Source organism: Bombyx mandarina, chromosome 04, assembly GCF_030267445.1.
Source record: "Bombyx mandarina strain Sakado chromosome 04, ASM3026744v2".
NCBI classification, from domain to species: domain Eukaryota; kingdom Metazoa; phylum Arthropoda; class Insecta; order Lepidoptera; family Bombycidae; genus Bombyx; species Bombyx mandarina.
The window spans coordinates 8311486-8333706 of NC_143211.1; the positions used below are offsets into that span (position 1 = coordinate 8311486).

Consider the following 22221-nt stretch of genomic DNA (forward strand, 5'->3'; position numbering starts at 1 on the left):
CAACGCCGACATGGCGTGGGCGGTCATCCTCAAACTCCGGTCGATATCGACCCCCAAGTACCGGACGCTGGATCTAAACTCGACATTAGCGCCACGGAGAGTGAGCTGTCCCGGGACGACTCTTGTGCGGACCGGACCGAAGAGAATAGCCGCGGTCTTCCCACATCAAAGAGAAAACCAAATTATTATTTATATTTAATTCCTAGCATATTTTTTTTTATAGATTACATTGTTGGACGAGCTCACAGCCCACCTGGTGTTATGTGGTTACTGGAGCCCATAGACATCCACAACGTAAATGCGCCACCAGTAATTACGCAAATTATAAATTTGCGGGTTTCATTTTTATTACACGACGTTATTCCTTCACCGTGGAAATCGATCGTGAACATTTGTTGAGTACGTATTTCATTAGAAAAATTGGTACCCGCCTGAGATTCAAACACCGGTGCATCGCTCAACACGAATGCACCGGACGTCTTATCCGCTAGGCCACGACTTCAATGCACCGGACGTCTTATCCGTAAACCTCCTCTGGACTTTTTCCGTTTTACCGTTTTAAACCTTCTCTGGACTTTCACAAATAATTCAAGACCAAAATTTGCCAAATCGGTCCTGCCGTTCTCGAGTTTTTCGAGACTAACGAACAGCAATTCATTTTTATATATACCTAGTCAGGTCATAAGTATTGTCACACAGTAAAAACTTTTCTTTTAGAATGCTGGCCACAAAAAAGTTTATTGAATTCGAATTATTCATGAAAATAAAAATGTATACTTTTAGAATTTTACTCATTTTTAAATATGGAGTGGACCCTTAAAGAAGACCGTGTTGCAGTTATTGCGTTGCATCGTTGCGGTTACGCGCCAATTCAAATTTTTAACATACTGAAAAATTTCAATATAACCAAAAGATTCGTTTATCGTACTGTTATAGCGGGATTCGCTACGTAGATTTAAAAAAATGAAATACGGAGTTATGGAGGTCCGACGACAGTCACGCGCACTGATTTAGAATAGGATAGGAGAAGACTTGACCGCTCGGGTCGAGAGATTGAATCAGACTGTCCGTTTGCGGGGCGGACGGAACAGGAGAACTCGGGAATGCTGATTGTACAGCTTGGTTAGGGCTGTCAGCCAAATAGTATTCATACTAGGGTTATAACACCTCCCCCCATGGGAAAATAAACTTAGGGGCTTGATCCTCTAAGTTTATTGATTTGGAAATGATGCAGTGAGCCTGGAAGAGGATTTAGTAGATTTGGTAGGGGATGCCATTATTATAGGGGTTGATGAAGAGAAGGCGAGGATGCCGTGGTTCTAGAGGTTACGGCGAGTCTTGGGTAATGGAGTATTTTGTGCTCCTGGATTTGGAATGGGTTGTTCTGGATTGTTTACGATGATCATTGGGATCTCTGTGCGATCGTGAGCGTCGTTGGGCTTATTTATTTTATAATAGCAATACAGTTTACATAAAGATACAATAATTATGATTAGAATTAGAAATAACACAAAGGAGGAATAATGTGCGCCATATTTTGTAAAATGATTAGGGTGTTCAATTATCTTATCTAGTTCTGGAATTAAATTTGAATTGTTTTCTAATAGATGGTTAAGTAAGTTAAGGTCAAGTTGGTTTAGTTTAATGTGGGGCACGTTATTCTCGGCTTCTTTGAATTTAGCAAAGTTACAACATGAATCATTTAATATGTTAAAATCTAACTTAATAGTAGGATGACTTATATTAAGGACATTAGAATTGGGAAATAGTCGGGTATCTTTGCAGAAACCTTTACATGTTATCGGGATAGTTACGATTCCCGTGCCTGATATAATATAGTCTCTTATCTCTAGGTTCTTACAATCGATTGACAGTTTACTTGGTTTGGATTGAACAAATATCCATTTGTTGTTATTGAGTGTTCCCATACATCTATGATTCCGTGGATAAATTTAGTTTTACATAGAGTTGGCAAGGTGGTAATGGCTTTAGAAACTAATTCGCTTTCACAGGATGGATTGGCGTTTGTAGAGAGAATTTTTACAATGTTGCAAATGTAGTATACATAATTGATTGATTTACATTGGCTTAGGGATCTTAAATTACTATATCGGGTTTTGTCCTTACTTATAGCTAGGTACTTCTCATTCGGAATTACGGTGCTGAAGGAGTCTATGTTTGTAGCGTTATGAGGTACAGGTAATGGGATACAGAGGTATACATTGAATTCTTGAAGTTCTACCAACGGGATTTGTAAAACGAACATGATCTTATCATTAAAGAAATAACTTATAACATTAGAAATTTTCATTAAAGTATGTATGTGTTTTAAATCGAGACTCGTGGCTAATTCTAAGTCGCTAGGTAAGTGTCGGTGATTCTCGACAAGTTCTTGGTGTAATTGAGACGGTGTTAGAATAGATGGGTGTATAATGTTTAATTTACTAAAAAGAATGGAATTTGTAATATCTTCCAATTGGAAGGACAAACATAAGAGGGCAGTTTCTAGATTGCTAAATACGATATTGAATTGGGAACTGATTAATATATTACTAGATGTTCGCGATAAGTTTCTCAATTGAGTGGAAAGCTTTTCGATAGCCACGTTGAGTTTTTCTTCATTTTCTTTTATGACATTGAAAGTTTCATTGAACGTTTGTATAGTTGATTTGGTTACAAGAATTTGTTCCTTAGTTAATGAAGCTAGCCTCTTTTGTTCGTTTTGGATATCATTTATGGCGTTTTCATATTTCAAAGCATCATCTTCGTCCAGGGTACCGAAAATTGATTTCATTGCTATGCCGATGCCGCTTATCGAAGCGCGCTTTGCTCTATTATTCATTAGATGTGATATAGAAGAATATTCTTTCAAAAGGTCTAAGTAACGAGTTTGTAAGGGGTGGATCATACTTTGGCATTCTGAATTGTCAGTTTGTGTGATTTGCCTGCAGAGGGTTTTTACTGTTTCAAGTGTTTGAAATACGTTTTCGACATAGGGTTTAATTCGGGATATGTCTACAGGAATTAGTACATTTAAGTGACCATTTGCTAGTTTTGTTTTTCCGACGTGATGGAAATATATACCTGGACTGGAAGAGATCTGAGTAACGATTTGCGGAGTTGTGCAACTTGATGCTCTGGAAGTGGACGATTTGTGTTTATAGATTTAGAGATTAATTTATGTTTTAGTAACGACGCAGCGGTGCTTAATTAATTAAGGGATTAGTAGGAAATAGTATGACATAGTAAAAGTCGTACGAGTTAGTAAGAGATGATAAAAATGTAACTAGTTAACTAAATTAATTAAAATTGAGTAGATATAGCTTACGACTAATATAGTAAACATGAGTAATGTAAATAGTAAAAATAATGTAAATTATAATTTTTTTTTTTGAACTAATTGCTAGGAGTGGCACTTGCCAGTTTTATTTCGTCAAAATGGTGCCTCACATGTCTTCTGTTTATTAATAGAGTGACATTGTTGTTGTTGTGACCTTGAATCACTTTATATGGACCTTTCCATATTGGCGAGAGGGCTTTTCGAAGTCTTAAATGGTTTTTTAGATAAACGAAGTCTCCAACCTTATATTTTATAGGACGAGTTTTGTTATCATAGTAGGATTTTGATCTGTCTTTGGATTTGTCGATGTTTTCGGCTGCTTTGGCCCAAGATTGTTTGAGACGATGTTGGAGCATTCTGACGTAGTCAGGGTAAGTAGTAAGGTCTTGTTTATAAATGGAGTCAGGAATAAATGCCTTGTGGCCGAATAATAATTCGTATGGGGAGAAGTTGGTAGTGGAGTGAATGGCCGTATTATAGCTTAGCATTGCTGTGTAAACATATCGGGGCCAGTCATCTTGATTGTCGTTCACAAATGATTTTAGGTACTCTTTGAGTGTGGAATGGCTTCTCTCTAAAGCTCCTTGGGATTGGGGATGGTATGGCGTCGACCAAAGGTTTTTTATTTTCAGGAAGGAACAAGTGCTTTTGAAAAGGTCTGAAGTGAAGTTAGTGCCTCGGTCGGTGAAGATAGTATTAGGTATTCCGAAAAGGGATATGAAGTGGATCAAACAGTCTGTAGTTTCTTCAGCTGATACACTACGCAATGGGTAAGCTGCTGAATATTTAGTAAGGTCGTCTTGGAGTGTCATGACATATTTGAGTTTCGCTGTTCCTGATTCGGGTAAGGGTCCGACGATATCGAGTGAGACTCTTTGAAAAGGGCTAGTGGAAGTAGTAGTGATCTGCATCGGTGCTCGATTGCACCTTCTAAGGGCTTTGTTTTCTTGACATAGGGTACAATTTTTGATATAATTTTCGACATCGGATTTTATTCCCTTCCAATAGTATTTTTCTTTTATTCTGCTTAACATTCGGTTACCGCCTAAATGGCCAGCTATAGGAATATCGTGGTTTTCTTTTAGTATTTTCTTAATTTCACTAAGCGAGGGATATATGATGCTGTTATGATATATGTTAACGATTATGTTCGTGTTGTGGAATATATATAATAGGATATTGTAGATCTTGGCGAATGAGTGTGACTCAAAAGGGTTTTTGAAGTCTGGGATAGCAATTTCAGTTATAGGAGGATTCAGTGTTATTAAATGATTTCTAGTCGTTTTGAGAGTTTGAAATATTTCGGGATAGGAACAATCGTCGAAGTGGTGTACTTTGACGAACATGAGGTATGTTACTTTGTTGCCGAAAGGGACCTCTTCGAAGGAGTACAATTGTTTTTCACGGTATAGTGTTTCGTCGGGATTGGAAAGGGTTTCCATTATTTCAGTAACGTAGGGGTTGGATTCATCCATGTCTATTGAGGTCGGGACTAGTATCGTCTGGCAATGAGTTTTTAAGAGGTTCTGGTTTTGGTCAATAACTTTAGTGTTGAATGTCGTATACTTGTTAATCTCTTTTAAGAATTTGGAATAGTCGTCTTCTAGGATGTTGTCGGGGTTCGAGTTTGGGCTTTGTGGAGTCAGTGGGGTTGCTGTAGTGGGCAACGGTTCATGATCAATGGGATTTGGAATGTCATTAGAGTTAGTAGGATAGGTAGGATTAGCAGATTCAGAGGATTCAGCGGATTTAGATTGAAGTAGCATGTCATTGTCTTGTTCTAGTAGGTCGATACAGGGTAGTTCGTTACTGTCTTGGTCGGAAAGTAAAAAAAAGTAAAAAAAAAAAAAAAAAAAGTAAAGTCGGAAGTAGCAGGAAGATTCACGGTAAGGTCCTCTAGCGTGATAGGACTGAATGGTAAGTTGTCATGATTTTCGGCAGGAGACAGAGGTTCTGGATTCAGAGTTTCGTCAATGGATTCGGAGGGAATTATTGGATTCACGGGATAACGGGAGAGAGCGTCGGCTGCTGAATTAAGTTTGCCTTTGCGGTAAATGATTTCGTAGTCGAACTCTTCGAGTTTAAGACGCCAGCGTTGCATTTTACTGCTTGGGTCTTTGTGGTTAAATAGCCACTTTAGTGGTCTATGGTCAGTAATGATTTGGAATTTTCTGCCATAGAGGTATGGCCTAAAGGTTTTGCATCCGAACAATATTGCTAGTAATTCTTTTTCCGTGGTGCTGTAATGGACTTCGCTTCGGTTAAGTGTTCGAGAGGCGAACGCGATGGGTCTGTCTTTTCCGACAGGTCCTTGAGATAGTACGGATCCGACGGCATGATTTGATGCGTCACAGGTTAGAAGGAAAGGTTGGGAGAAATCGGGATAGGCGAGCACAGGGGCTGTATTGAGTTTTTGTTTTAGGAGATCGAATGATATCTGTTGTTGGTTCTCCCAATTGAATGGTGTTTCTTTCTTTAGTAAAGAGGTAAGGAGTTTGGCAATTTTTGAAAAGTCGGGGATGAACCGGCGATAGTAGGAAACGAGACCAAGAAAGGACTTAATGTCTTTGGGATTAGAAGGCGTAGGGAATTCAACGACTGCTTTTATTTTATCTGGGTTAGGTTTGACTCCGTCAGTGGAGATTATGTGTCCCAAGTAAGCGACTTCTCGTCGTAGGAATTCGCACTTGTCAGGTTGTAGTTTGAGATTGAAGTTTCTGAGTCTCTGAAAGATCTCAGCGAGGTTTAGAATTTGAGTTTTTAAGTCAGAGGAATAGCAGACGATGTCATCTAAATATACGAAACAGCGTAGACCTTGTAAACCGGATAGAGCCGTGTTCATTAGACGTTGGAAGGTAGAAGGGGCGTTTTTGAGTCCGAAGCTCATGCGGGCAAATTGGAAATGACCTTGAGGGACGCTGAAGGCTGTTTTTTCAGGTTGATTTACGAGAATTTGATGGAATCCGGAGGCTAAGTCTAAAGTGGAGAAGTATGTGCTTTTTCCTAATTGGTCTAGGATTTCTGTGATTTGGGGAATGGGATAGGTATCTCCAATAGTTATGTCATTCAGTTTTCTATAGTCTATAACTATACGCCACTTTTGTTGGCCTGATGCATCGAGTTTCTTTGGTACAACCCAAATAGGTGAGGACCAAGGGGATATTGAAGGTTCTATTATGCCTTGCTCTAGCATGTCATTAATCTGTTTGTCTACTTCCTTTTTATGGATCTCGAGGAATCTATAAGTTTTTGTGTGAATTGAAACTTCTGATGTGGTTTTAATATCGTGTTGAATAGCATTAGTATATGTTAGTTTTTCTAGTTTTTCAAAGTTCTAAAAGAGCAGAGGTTTCTTCGTTATTTAAATGAGATGTACGTAGCATGCTTAATACTTGTTTTGTTCTCTGGATTGAATTTGTTTCGTTGGAATTAGTATTATTTATAATGTTGGATTTAGTAGGGTGATGATTTGGGATAGTGTCAATAGGATCGAGTCTTAATTTCAAATTGTTTCTTAAAGTTATATCGAATTCGGAGATATTGACTACAGTGATGTTGGCTCTATTGTTTGCCTTTGTTTTTACGAGACAGTTAGCTACTAAGAGATCGTCAGAGATATTTTGATCTAGGATGAGGCCTTCTTTTAGTTCTGGATTGGAAATGGAACATTCTACGACGACTTCGGATCTAGCAGGTATAATGAGGGTTGGTTCATGAAATTGGAGTTTGAAGCTTAGGTCGCCAAGGGTGAGTATTTCTTTAGAGTAATTGATTTGGGAATTGAATGCGGAGAGGAAGTCGTTGACTATTATTCCGTCATAAGGGAAGTCTAGGTCTGGGATTAAATGGAACCGGTGTTGGGCTGATAGGATGTTGATTAGGATGTGGCCTAGGGAGTGTATTACATTCTCTGATGACCCTAAACCGTTGAACGCGATTACTTCTTTTGTGATTTTTGGCATTTTTTGAATAGACGTTGCCTTTATGAGACTGATTGATGCGCCACTGTCTATGAGTAGCTTGAACGGAACAGAGGATAGAGTCGTTTTTGTTTCGATGAATGGTAAGTGTTGTTTAGCAGGATTAGTAGTAATGTTGTATGTTTGTAGAATGGATTCAGTGTTTTGTTTTGAATTCAATTGTTTAGGTTTAGTAGATACAGTGGATTTTTTATTAATTGAATCGGATACAGAGGATACAGTGAGTTTATATTGATTCGGCGAATCGGATACAGAGGATACAGCGATTTTGTTTTGATTCGGCGAATCGGGTACAGAGGATACAGCGAGTTTCTTTTGATACAGTGAGATTGTTTTTGAATGATTGGTGTCGTTTTGATTTGGCACGAGAGAGTGTCTTGATGCTGGACTCTCGTGACACCGGCGGGAGTCCATTATGCGTTTAAATTTTCTTGTTTTGGAATTTCGTTATAGTCTACCGTGTCATATCCGTTTTGTTCGGTAATGAGATTAACCTTCCTAAATTGATTAGGTGCTTGGTAGGAAGTGGAAGGACCAGGAATGGACTGGTTTTTGAATTTGTTATTATACTCTCTCTTTCTACAGTTTTCGACAGTGTGACCCGGATTTTTGCAATAACGACACACTAAATTGGAATTGGTATTTTGTGGGTTGTAACGCGGAGTTTGAGGGTTGTTGTATTGATTACGGTTTTCGCGGGACATGTTAGGATTATTTGATATTATTCTTCGCGGGCGTACGTGATCTATGGGCGCGTTGCGTCTATACAGAGTTTGTTGAATTTTCTCTTCGGATATAGCAAAGTTAATCGCTTCGTTCAGCGTACGGGGTGACTTACACCTAATGATGTTTGATATTCTCGGGTGTAGTCCCATTAGAAAGTGGTTTATTCTTTGTAGTGTTGAGCGAGATTTCCGTAAGAAGTTGGGATAAAAGGGTTTCAACTTTAAGCGCATATTGACTAATGTTTTCGTTTGTCTGTTGCTTACTTTCCTGTAGTTCAGTTAGTAAGTAGGAGTAATGCTTCCGTTCACTAAATTGTGTTTTAAGAAATGTTTTTAATTCTTCCCAGTTATTGAATTCCTTAATGGAGCATGCGATTTCAGCTCGACCTTGCAATTGACATAGAATGTATTTGAAAACAATTGGTTTTTGAATTTTATTCGCGAGCTCGTAGGCATTGTTGCAATTTATTAAAAATGAATTAAGAGTTTCCTTACTCCCATCGTATGGTTTAATGAATTTTAAAAGTATGCTTAGGTCTAGTTGCATTTGTGAGGACTTTTTGATTTTTTCTTTTTCGAATGAGTCAAGAGGCCTATCGTCTTCTGATTCAGAAGGTAGATCAACTTGGAGAGGAAGAGACAAAGTTTCTTTCGGTACCTTGGAGTCCGATGGCATTGTAACAAATTTATTAAAGTTTTAAAATAGAAATAGAATTTGAATTAGGATGTAGAAAATATAACAATAGGTTTGGTTGAAACGATTAAGAACAAGGGTTGATTATTTTGCTTTGAAATTATTGTCGGAAGTACTGCGGCGAATTCTTGATACGATTTGTTTATATTATAATATTGGAACAAAGAACGGCTTACTGTAACAATGTTGCGCAGGCGACGAATATTGTAGCTCGAAGTCTCAGCATTCCGGTGATAAGGCGATTGAGGCTCGGCTCGGGTTGACAGGAAACGGCCTGGTTGATGCTTGATTTTTTCGGAATGTGATGATGATGAAGAATTCTTCTTTCGGGATACGATGCTTTTTCTTTCAGAATACAGTGGTTGAGTCTTCTTTCAAGATACAGTGGTTGAGTCTTCTTTCAGGATACAGTGGTGTATGGCGCGGACTGGTTCTGGACAGACTTAGTGATTTCTTTTTTTGATTTCTTCAGGATACGGCGATGAGCTTTTCAAGTAGACGGAGACGATCCGAGGACCCGTGTTTTTGGATCCCACCGCTGCCACCAAAATGTTATAGCGGGATTCGCTACGTAGATTTAAAAAAATGAAATACGGAGTTATGGAGGTCCGACGACAGTCACGCGCACTGATTTAGAATAGGATAGGAGAAGACTTGACCGCTCGGGTCGAGAGATTGAATCAGACTGTCCGTTTGCGGGGCGGACGGAACAGGAGAACTCGGGAATGCTGATTGTACAGCTTGGTTAGGGCTGTCAGCCAAATAGTATTCATACTAGGGTTATAACAGTACCATCAAACGATACAATGAAGACTCTAGTGTAGATGACAGGTCAAGAAGTGGTCGCCCTCGGTCTGTTAGGACTCCAGCAGTGATAAAAGCTGTGAAGGCGCGAATTCAAAGAAATCCCAAACGTAAGCAGAAACTGTTGGCCCTTCAGATGGGGTTAAGCAGAACCACGGTGAAAAGGGTGTTAAATGAAGACTTAGGGCTTCGGGCATATCGAAGAAAAACAGGACATCGTTTGAATGCTCGTCTAATGGACCTGAGACTGAAGAGATGCCGCGCTTTGTTGAAGCGGTACGCGGGAAAAAAATATCGGGAAATTATTTTTTCCGGTGAAAAAATTTTTACCGTAGAAGAGAGCTATAACAAACAAAATGATAAGGTGTACGCACACAGTAGTGAAGAAGCGAGCAACCGTATTCCGCGTGTCCAAGGAGGTCATTTTCCATCCTCGCTCATGGTATGGTTGGGAGTTTCTTATTGGGGCTTAACAGAGGTACATTTTTGTGAGAAAGGTGTAAATACGAATGCAGTTGTGTATCAAAATACAGTCCTGACGAACCTTGTGGAACCTGTTTCTCATACCATGTTCAATAACAGGCACTGGGTATTCCAACAAGATTCGGCGCCAGCTCATAGAGCGAAGAGCACACAAGACTGGCTGGTGCGCGTGAAATCGACTTCATCCGGCACGAAGACTGGCCCTCCTCCAGTCCAGATTTGAATCCGTTAGATTACAAGATATGGCAACACTTGGAGGAAAAGGCGTGCTCAAAGCCTCATCCCAATTTGGAGTCACTCAAGACATCCTTGATTAAGGCAGCCGCCGATATTGACATGGACCTCGTTCGTGCTGCGATAGACGACTGGCCGCGCAGATTGAAGGCCTGTATTCAAAATCACGGAGGTCATTTTAAATAAACTTTAGTGTCATAAGAATCTATGTTTTGTTAAGTTCATTTTGGTATATGAATGGTTACATAATGAATAAACTTGTTTCAATTATTTTACATTAAACATGTGACAGAATTTATGACCTGACTAGGTATAGATAAAGATAGATAATTAGATTAGTCATTGTTGTTAATTGTGTCATTATCTGTTTTTTTAGTTGTATTTTCTTATAATTTACAATTACATTTAAAAAAAAAATTATATTTATTGGATATTATTCTGTTAAAAGTGGTAACGAAATGGCTGAGGTGGTTTTTCTTAATTCTGGTCAGTTTAGGGTTTGAAGATTGCTGAATGTATATTCGAATGACTTACGCGGCTGAATTTTTAATAAAATTTAAATAAAGCTTTAGGTTAAATAATTATGGTATTGGTACAAGAATTACGATTGACGATAACACAAGTTTTTTTTTTTTTTTTGGGCCGGTGGCCGAAGCTCCTACGATCTGCAAGGTGTTGGGAGAAGACCGCGGGCCCAAGGAATTTTAGGGCCCTATCCACTAAACGACTCCCCTGCACTCTTACACCCGACGTTCAATCTCCGTCCGGGGTCAAAACCCGGTCAGAGTAGGGTGGTTCACACGCTCAACACTACAACCAGACACGCGGCGCCACCCCGAGGACGCCCGACCGACGGGTCGTCGAGGCGATAGTCGACGACCAACGACGTCGGTCTCCGATCTCCGGTACGGCGGCCCTACCAGGCCGCCCGGGTTGACGATGATAACACCTGCCTGAAGCCACTTCTTCAAGGTGGATAAAACTCTTGTAGTTGGGAGACTTGTAAACAAAACTTTTTGGTATGATTAAAAGTTTGTCATTTATTTTTGTTCATAATACAAGTATAATAATATGTACCTATATCTCATGTTCATGTTTATGTGAAATCCACAGGTCATACTACATGATGCATTCTTTCTTACATATACATTTTTGTGAAACCACATGTCTATTTGCTCATTTAATTATAATAATATAATATAATATAATAATAAAATATCTATTTTGTTTTTAATTATTTATTCAAGCTTTAACGGCATAGACTCTAGGTGGGAAGAGAGATTTCTTTCTGATCTCTTTCCTCGTCTTGATCTTTGCTTCGTGTTTAGTAAGAGCCTTGCGCATAGCACGGGTCTTCTTGGCTCTTAAATCTAAAGGCTTGTATTTCTTGTTTTTGTAGTGGTTTCTAAGATTGACCTTCATCTTCTGGTGATACACAATGTAAACACGTGCGATAGCTTTTCTTACAACACGGCTGAAAAATAATAATGAAAAACAATATTATGCTGTATTTCTTTGTTTAGAGGCAGATTTGATCATACTATGCATATATAATCTACTATATTATATAATCACAGTTAGATTACTTCTAAAAAATCTTTTGTGTTAATATTTGCAATTTATTATTAATTATTATTATTATTATTAATGAAGAGAAAAAATAGAAGTTATCTCTCTTATTTAAAACTATGTCACTCCTCTGCCATTGCCATGTCAATGGACAGTGGTGACCACTTTTTACTAGAATAAGGCAACATGGAATATAATAATAGAGTAAACCTTTCATTCTGATACATATTTTTTTCCTTCAGAATGACAATCTGTCTCTTGTGACAACATTATTGCCAATGCCAAGTTTAAAAATCTATAATGAATATATACATCCATAAACCTAAGAGATAGATAGATAGATAGATAGATAGAATATATACATAAATATTGTATTATATGAAGAATGGTAAGAACAATGTGATATAAATGGAATATAGTAAAGTCTCAGTTTAATGGTCGGAATTTATATTAGTGGAGTTTTCAGAACACAAATACCCACAGCAATATAGTTTCATTTTCCCACATTCCCAAGGGCTAAATGGTGAATAAGTTACAAAATAAAAGTAATTCCCACATCATTACACCTCACATTATTAACAAAAAAGTAAAAGATATACCAACCCACAATGTTGTTTTATACACAAGTGCATGCAATACATTTAAAACTAGTTTGAAATTCTAGTGTTTAAAACAATTTTGAACAATGTATAATAACAAAATCAATGATTAAAGGGGAAAATTGAGAATGATTTAAACCATACTAGAAAAAAAAACTACTGCATTGTCGAGTCATAACTTGTGGTACATAAAGCAGCAGTTAATTCAAGGGTGCAAAATGGAAACTAGAAAATGATTGAATGTTTTTGTATACATTATCATCAACTGCTGAAGTTGTACTTAGTATTCTATTAAAATTGGCACCCTCAATTATATTGACAGCATTATTAACTTTTTTTTAATTAATTTCTTAATGGGTATATGAGCTCATGGTAGGCAATGATTTGGTGGTGCCCCTGGCTAGGCTGACGTCTATTAGCAACGATAAAGGCTTAACATCCCTTCATGAATCTCTGCTTGGTCACGTTGTGGTTTCACTACTTATTGTATTATTTTGCTTCAGTAACTTTTTAAGTATAATTATTATGTATTTGCATTTTCACTATATAACTTTAAAAAATGTATCATTCACTTATTCTCATAAGAAAATAAAGTAGTAAAAGTAAGAGAAAGTTAGGAACTGGCATATGAGCCCTTCAAAACCTAATCAGTGGATGGCCTGTTTTGAAATGGTTTCATATGTTGCTGATATTTGAATAAGTCAAATCAATTTTCTTGATGTTTTTAAAAGGTTTACAATGCCTTACAACTTTAACTATAAATGGCTTAGGGATTTTTAGAATATTAAAAGTGCAAAATCCTTTTTTAAAGAAATATAGGGATTTTGTGTGGGAGTTGTTATTTTTTGTTATCAAAATAACATTCCAAATTTAAAAAAAAATACTGTATTGAATACTTACATCTTGGACAGTTTGGAAGCAACTCCACCAGTAACTTTAGCAACCCGAAGATTTGTTAACTCTGTCTTTAGCTCCTCAAGCTGTTTGAATAGCTCCTTTTTATCTTTTGTCCTTAATTCTGAACACTTCACTTTGCCCTGCAATAACATTTTGAGTTTCACTTTTAGGTTAAACCTTACTGAAATACTAATTCACTACGTAGTATCTCGAATTGTGATAAATTAATAGTAAAACTCGGAAACAATAAACTGGATTCGCTGAAAATTATATTATTATTTATTGAATAGCGTATTAAACACTTATTTATGTGGTGTTTTGAATGTAAACATAAAAATAAAAGCATTATTGTCACAAAAACATTAATAAGTAACATCCGTGTAGTTTCATTCGCCCTTAAAGCACTCGATTAATAGAATAGCATTAGATTTAAAATTGTTTAATTTACACACCATTTTGACGGTCACGTTCTCTTCGAAACGAACTTTAAAAAGAATACCATAGATTATACACTTAATATATGAAGAATACGACAAACTGAGTAGTGATGCGCAGAGTCTTGGAGTCGGGTTAGCTAGTGTAAGCATCGAAACAAGACTCGACTAAAAACCCTAGTTCACAGTTCATTGTGAAAGTCGTAGTAAAGGAGACCCACTATTAAAAGTCTGTTGAAATCTGATAAGGTATTGTATATAAAAAGGACAGCACAACTTTTTTTTCTATTGGATAAAATATGATAATAAAATGTTAGAGTTGAATTTTTTCAATAAACTGATTGCAGTTTTCAGTAATTATTGAAGCTTCAATGGTTTGAACTTCCGCTAAATTCAATATTATTTACTAGACCTATTTATTGGACCTCCTCTGCCCAATGGTGCATATCAAAACATGGCTGGATCCTCTCAAAACCCTAAATGAAATAAAAAATATTAGATCAGTGAGAAATCTAGTCTTTAATCGAATAATTTAATTAATAATACCGGTGTTCGAATCCCGTAGGCAGATACCAATTTTTCTAATGCAATACGTACATACATATAGAGTAAGATCACAGGGCCACCAGACGTCACGTATTTTCTGACGAACGAAATGTGGCCGATGCGTAGTGTTAGTATGTATACTAACTAAGACTAAAATCATTTTATGTACCTTGATAACCTGATAGCTGAAAATTGGCCGTCTAAGCAAGCTAGCAGGTAGGCATGCGTTCTTAGTACATACTAACACTACGCAGTAACGCAATCGGCCACATTTCGTTCGTCAGAAAATACGTGACGTCTGGTGGCCCTGGGATCTTGGACTAATACGAAATGTTCACGATTGACTTCCATAATGGAATAACATCGTGTAATAAAAATCAAACACACAAAATTATAATTTGCGTAATTACTGGTGGTAGGTCGTCTTGTGAGTCTGCGTGGCTAGTTACCACCAAGCTGCCTATTTTTGCCGTGAAGCAGTAAGTACGTAAACGGGGGGCAGCCGTTGTACTTTAAAGACTGAGACCTTAGAATTCATATCTCAAGGTAGGTGGCGGCATTTACGTTGTAGATGTTTATTGGTTCCAGTAACCCCTTAACACTAGGTGGGCCATGAGCTCGTCCATCCAGATAAGCAATAAAAAAATTAAAAAACATGATGGCTTTTGCAATGCCAACATGACACTTGACTACCAGGCCTTTGTACAATTGATCAAAATGAATTAATTTGCGCGATAAAAATAAAGATGTCTAGTAACGAGAGGCAACTTAAGGGTGATCATTTGTTTAATTAATTATAAATAAATAAAAGACGAACAAACAATTTTTACATTCGAACATTAACGGACAAACGACGAACAAATAACTAAAAATAATAGAGTGAATAGAGCGACCGGTCGACGGTGTATCGCGTCCCGACCCGGCAGGCTGGTTCTGGTCCAGCGGGGTATTCCGGGACACCAGCGGCACCGTCTGGGCGGCCCGACGGGCTGCCGTACCGAGACGGCCGACGTTTCAGAGCCTTCGATTCGCCTCGAAGGCTCCGTCGGCTGGGCGTCCTTGGGGTGAGCCGCGCCGTCTGGTTGTAGTGTTGACCGCGGTAGCCCCCCTACCTCATCCGGGCTCTGACCTCGGAGGGGATCGGACGTCGGGTGTAAGAGTGCAGGGGAGTCGTTTAGTGGGTGGGTCCTAAAATCCTTGGGCCCGCGGTCTGCTCACAACACCATGCAGATCGTTGAGTCTTACATACCCCGCGCGCCCCTTTTGCGCGGGGATCTCGTAGGAGGTTCGGCCCTCTACCCGAAAAAAAAAAAAAAAAAAAAAAAGGTGATGGTTTGCTTATTAGATATAAAATAATTAATCATTGGGAATTTAATTATTTTTATGATCGAACAATCACCAATAGTCGTTGAACAAACGATAATTAATCAAAGTGAATTAATCTGAGCGATAAAAATAAAGATGTATAGTAAGGGGAGGCAACTTAAGGGTGATCATTTGTTTAATTAATTATAAATAAACAAAAGACGAACAAACAAAAATAAAAAAATCCGAAAATCAAAAAAGGGGGGGGCCAAATTTACAGAGCCAGTAGCAACCGGGTAAATTTAAAAAATGCCGCTGAAAGTTATTCGAATAAGATAGAGAAATAAAAAGGACGAAAGACCTTCGACAGGGTCTGGCATAGGGCACTTCTGTCGAAGCTACTGGCTTACGGTTTTTTTTTATTGCTTAGATGGGTGGACGAGCACACAGCCCACCTAGTGTTAAGTGGTTACTGGTTACGGAATCCCCGAGGGGCTCTGCAAGTGGATCGCTAGCTTTTTGGATCGGCGGAGCATCACGGTCGTTCTAGACGGTGAAAGCTCTAATACCATGACCTTAACGCTGGTGTTCCACAAGGTTCGGTGCTCTCCCCCACGCTTTTCATCTTGTATATCAATGACATGCTATCTATTGATGGCATGCATTACTATGCGGATGACAGTACGGGGGATGCGCGATATATCGGCCATCAGAGTCTTACGGGGCGTAGTGCAAGAGAGGCGATCAAAACTTGTGTCTGAAGTGGAGAACTCTCTGGGGCGAGCCTCCGAGTGGGGTGAATTGAATTTGGTTCAATTCAACCCGTTGAAGACACAGGTTTGCGCGTTCACTGCGAAGAAAGACCCCTTTGTCATGGCACCGCAATTTCAAGGAGTATCCTTACAACCTTCCAAGAGTATCGGGATACTTGGGGTCGATGTCCAATTTCGGAGTCATTTAGAGTGCAAAGCCTAGTTGGCGTCAAAAATGCAGGGAGTCCACAACAGAGCGAAGCGGTACTTCACGCCTGGTCCGGCCTCGCGTGGAGTACTGCTCCCACCTCTGGGCTGGGGCTCCCAAATACCAGCTACTTCCATTTGACTCCATACAGAAAAGAGCCGTTCGGATTGTTGATAATCATTCTTACGGAGCCATTCTTACGGATAGCTTGGAACCTCTGGGTCTGCGGAGGGACTTCGGTTCCCTCTGTATTCTGTACCATATGTTCCAGTGGTCTGAGGAATTGTTCGAGATGATACCAACGTCTCATTTTTACCATCGCACCGCCCGCCATCGGAGTAGAGTTCATCCATACTAGTTGGAGCCACTACGTTCATCCACAGTGCGTTTCCAGATATCTTTTTTGCCACGTACCATACGACTATGGAATGAGCTCCCCTCCACGGTGTTTCCCGAGCGCTATGACATGTCCTTCTTCAAACGAGGTTTGTGGAGAGTATTAAACGGTAGGCAGCGGCTTGGCTCTGCCCCTGGCATTGCTGACGTCCATGAGCGAAGGTAACCACTCACCATCAGGTGGGCCATATGCTCGTCTGCCTATACGGCAATAAAAATAAAATAAAAATGTGGCTATGCTAGCGCCATTCTGAAGGATTTTTGAACTGTTATTTAGTGCTGAAAGTGGGACACTTTTTCAACCTTCTCCCATATGAGACGGTTCTCCTTATCTCTAGCCTCTACCCTCCATAGTTTTGTAATGCTAATGCTAATGACATATTTTGACATTTTCTCCACAGAGTATAAAAATCAGCAATGTAGGAAAGCCAAAGGAATAGTTTCATTCAGTTCGTAAACATGACGTCACCACAGCATTTTTAGTTTTTAATTACTTACTCCCAAATTAAAGAATATAAATTAAAATAATTACATATTTTAGCTCAGAATTGAAAAATAAAGAAAGAGTATTTTTATTTTATGTATATTATGTAAATTTTTTGTAATGTTGTCAATTTGTGATAGGTATAAAAAATACGTCATCATCGTCGATATCAAAAAGTGTGTTGGTATCTATACTAATATTATAAAGAGGAAAGATTTGTTTGTTTGTTTGTTTCGAATAGGCTCCGAAACTACTGGACCGATTTGAAAAATTATTTTTCCATTAGAAGCCGACATTGTCCCTGATGAACATAGGCTACTTTTTTTATTTATTTTTTTATTTTTTATTTTTTTTGGTTTCATGTGTGTTTTAATGTTTCCGAAGCGAAGCGAGGGCGGGTCGCTAGTCATAGAATATATTAAGTGTATAATCTATGATCATAGACCTATATAAACTCAGCGGCACGGAATGTGACCCAAGCGCGTTATATGGTTTATTATCAAAATGAAACGCGACACAAGGTTCTTTTTTTGTGGTAAAAATTAAATCTTTATTTGGAACTTAAATGCAAGTGATTAATAAACAAAAAGCGAGTTAAACTTGTTAAAATTTGTGAAAATTACAAAAAGGTAATTGCAGGTCTATGTTTCAAAATATATTTTTTTACCAAATTAGAGTACGTTACTTAAAATTAATAACGGGTATTTCCATATCTGGCCCTGATAACCGCCTGCATACGAGGCATGTTATGGATAATGTTTTTAATGTCCACCTGGGGTATTTCTTCCTAGCGGCAATCAGAGCGGTTTTCAACTGACTGATGGTCTTTGGAGGGTTGGGACTGGATCGAATTCGCCTTTTAAGCATATCCCAGACATGTTCTATGGGATTTTCTGATGCCCTGCTCCGACAGGTAATCATCAACGCAACGTGCTGTGTGAGGTCGGGTATTATCTTGCATGATGATGAAATCTTCGCTCTCGATGAATCCCACGAATGGTAAAACATGTTTCTGAAGGATCTCTTCAATGTATCGCACTGCTGTTAGACGACCTTCAACAACTACCAACTCTGTGCATGTGTCTGAAGAGATACCTCCCCAAACCATAACGGACCCACCGTGGAAACTGACGGTTTGCCTGGTAGTAATTGGCAGAAACCTCTCCCCATGCCTTCTCCACACACGTTGGCGTCCGTCTGGAGTTCTTAAGGCTACTCGGCATTCGTCAGTCCACAGAATTTTACTCCACTGCTCGTGAGTCCACTGCGCGTGTTCACGAGCGAACCGTAGTCGAGCTACGCGATGGTGTCGGATCAATTCTGGACCACGAGCTGGTCTTCGAGCACGCAGATTTCGTTCCTCCATGCTCCTTCTTATTGTTCGCTCGCTTATGTTGATTCCTCTTGAAATTTTTAGTCGCTGCCGAATTTCGACTGCAGTTAGGAACCGATTTCGAAAAATTGTGAGAGTGATAAATCGCTCATCTCGCACTGATGTACACCTAATACCGCCACTACCTTGTCTCCTTGTGTATGGACCGGTCTGGTCGTACCTTGTTAAGGCGTACCTAGAGTTGTACGCGGAACATTTAAAGTTTCAGCAATTTCTCGCTGCGTTCGCCCCTCATTTTGAAAGTAACACAGCCTGAGCAACTTGAGCAGGTGTTAGGGTCATTGTTTTCCAATTCTGGAAGCATAAATTACTACCGATTAATAAAAAAATTAAACATTAAAGATTAAATGCACGACTATGGGAATATCTAATTTTAACTCACCCGTCTTTTGTGCGTTTCACTAACGAACTAACGTCACGTGTCACAGAAATGAAACAAATGAACATTTTTGAGTGCTCTTAAATTAACAAAAAAAATGGTTCTGATAAACTGCCACTCGAAATTGTCATACGCGGTACAAAAATCGCCTGTTATCGGTCTGCTTAGGTTTGGGCCATATTTCGTACCGCTGACGTAGTAGTTGGTATTGATATTTCCTATTTACATTTCATTCACAGATTCATCAATTTCAACAGATAATTCTGTGGTGTACAACACTGAATAGAATAAAATATATATCACGAACTTGTTTCTTGGATTTTCTTTTTCAAGTTAACATATTGAATGAAAAAAACAATAGTACAATAATTGCGTCTTAATATAAGTTACAGATTTTTTTTAATGCAAAAATAGAACCACAGTATTAAATAATACTAAAATCAAAATTTACTTTATTCGGTAGCACTCTTACTGATATCAAATACCTACCAACCAAAAAAAGAGTGATTACATTACGGCCATTTGATTCGGACTGTCATAGTCTCTATCTTTGCACTGAAGTAGGTACTATGTATCTTTGAGAATTACTCAACATTAAGGTTATAACACTTATTACGTCAGTCTTTTTGGGGAAACTATAACAAAATAGCTGTTACCCGCAGCTGCGTCCACGTGGTCAAGGAAAAGTGCCTGTGTAGTTTCTCGTGGAAATGAAATGTTTTTACGGGATAAAAGGTAGCCCATGTCACTCTCCGGATCACTTTAAAAATCATGTCAATCCGTTGCTTCGTTTCGATATGAAATAAGGACAAAAAAAATGGTACACAAACAAACAAGCGTCGAGCATGGATGTATGAAAATTACTTCTCCATTACCATATGTGATTTTGAAGTCGTCGAAGCCTAAAAGATAAGACGTTCGGGGCATTCGTATCTTGCGATGCACCGGTGTTCAAATCCCGCTGGAAAGTACCAATTTTTCTAAGAAATACGTAGGTACTTAACAAATGTTCTCGATTCACTTCCACGGTGAATGAATAACATAGTGTAATAACAATCAAACCCGCAAAATTATAATTTGGGTGTAAGCTGGTGTAAACCGTAATAACTGGTGATACGAGGGCGGCACTGAAAATTTCGGGAATTAACGAAGTGACACAACATTACTATTTAAAAATGTATTTATTGCTTTTCGAAGTATTCTCCGCGAAATTTGACATATTTTTCCATACGATGGAACCAATCATTGAAGCAACCATTCCATTCGGGAGTTGGGGTCTCCAAAATGGCCGTTTTATAGGCGTCCACAGCTTCTTCAGGTGATGAAAATCTCTGTCCACGCAATTTATTCTTTATTTTAGGGAAAGTATAGAAATCATTAAGGCTTAGGTCGGGGCTGTACGGCGGATGGTCTAATAATTATATGTTTTCTTGCTCTAAAAACTCTTTTGTTCTGTGCGCGGTGTGAGAACTCGCATTGTCGTGATGGAAGATGATGCGGCGGTTGCAGTTCTCCTTACGGAGTTCAGAAACGACCTGTGGCAAACAAATGCTAGCATACCATTCTGCATTAACCGTTCTTTGTCCCTCAAGAGGAATAGTCGTAACATGGCCGGTTTTGGAGACAAACGTGGCCACCTTTTTTTTTTGCAACACTCCGTGAACGAACAATTTTTGTTGGCTTTAACTCATTTTTGCGAACACTCAAACTCGTGACTGGTTTTTTGTTTCGGGTTCGTACGCGTATATCCAGGATTCGTCACCTGATACAATGTTGTATACAGCATTTGAGGATCCTGCGTGGAATCTTTCGAGAGTTCTGACGCACCAAGTAACGCGAGCCGCTTTTTGCTCTTCACAGAGCGAATGCGGTATCCATCGGGAAAACAACTTTTTTACACCTAATTGTTCATGCAAGATTATTTGTATTTGACTCATGCCAATGTCTAAAGTTGCCTGAATTTCGTGGTATGTCACATGTCGATCTTCCTCAATCAGCTTACGCACAGCATCAACGTTTTCTTGGGTGACTGCAGTTTTTGGACGACCTTGACGGGGATCATCACTGAGCTTGACACGTCCACGTTGAAACTCAGCAAACCAGGATAAATTGTGGTTTTGGATGGGGCTTCATCACCAAATGCAGAAATCATCCGGTCAACACACTGTTTTTGTGTTAAACCACTTCGAAAGTCATAATAAATCACCGCTCTTGAATTTTCTCGAGTCAATTCCATTTTCTCAACGACTAAACAAGTTTGACAAAAACTCGTGACAAGACCGAGAATCTTTTTTTAAATTAATAAATGGTATTCGATTTTTAAAACCAAGGAGTTTTCAATTAAAAAGATTTTAATATGACAGGAACAGTGGAAATATTCCATTCCCGATACTTTTAGTGCAGCCTAATAGAGCCCTTGTGAGTCCGCACGGGTAGGTACCACCACCCTGCCTATTTCTGCCTTGAAGGAGTAATGCGTTTGGGTTGGAATAGTGGAGAATCCGTTGTAACTATACTCAGACCTTAGAACTCATATCTCAAGGTGGGTGGCGGTATTTACGTTGTAGATATCTATGGACTCCGGTAACCACTTAACACCAGGTGGGCCGTGAGCTCGTCCACGAACCTAAGCAATAAAATAAAAAAATGTCCAAAACTATCTGCCTCATAAACTTTAAATTTGGCGTAGATACTTCTTTGCTGATTAAGGCATTTACTAAGGACGGATTTTGAGCAAATCTTAGCTAGAATGTTTTTATAACCCAATATCACATATTACCCTGTCGAGTGGCTCTTATCATAACATTTAATAAATAAATGTTACTTTAATCACAAGTGGTTAATCTAAAATTTGTAGTATTCACTATTACCATAATTTATTAATCTCGTCGATTATAGGTTCATAAAATATGTTCTATTCTGCCCATCGCTGTAAGTCAGTATACTTTAAAATTGTGACTTAGATTTCATGTCTCAAGGTGGGTGGCGGCCTTCAAGTG

General features: G+C 38.8%; 1 protein-coding gene and 2 pseudogenes across 1 annotated transcript; all 3 read right to left on the reverse strand.

Annotated features, from left to right (window-relative positions):
* Positions 1-986: 986 nt before the first annotated feature.
* LOC149503110 (uncharacterized) lies at positions 987-3092 on the reverse strand (annotated as a pseudogene).
* A 3591-nt stretch (positions 3093-6683) lies between these two features.
* On the reverse strand, positions 6684-9078 carry LOC149503111 (uncharacterized; annotated as a pseudogene).
* Positions 9079-11482: 2404 nt separating this feature from the next.
* Positions 11483-13934, reverse strand: RpL35 (ribosomal protein L35). Its single transcript, XM_028185111.2, has 3 exons — positions 13778-13934; positions 13329-13465; positions 11483-11734 (listed from the first exon to the last, which is right to left on the reverse strand). The coding sequence occupies exons 1-3, from the start codon at positions 13910-13912 to the stop codon at positions 11503-11505; spliced, it is 504 nt and encodes a 167-aa protein (XP_028040912.2). The 5' UTR covers positions 13913-13934; the 3' UTR covers positions 11483-11502.
* Between the last annotated feature and the right edge of the window lie 8287 nt (positions 13935-22221).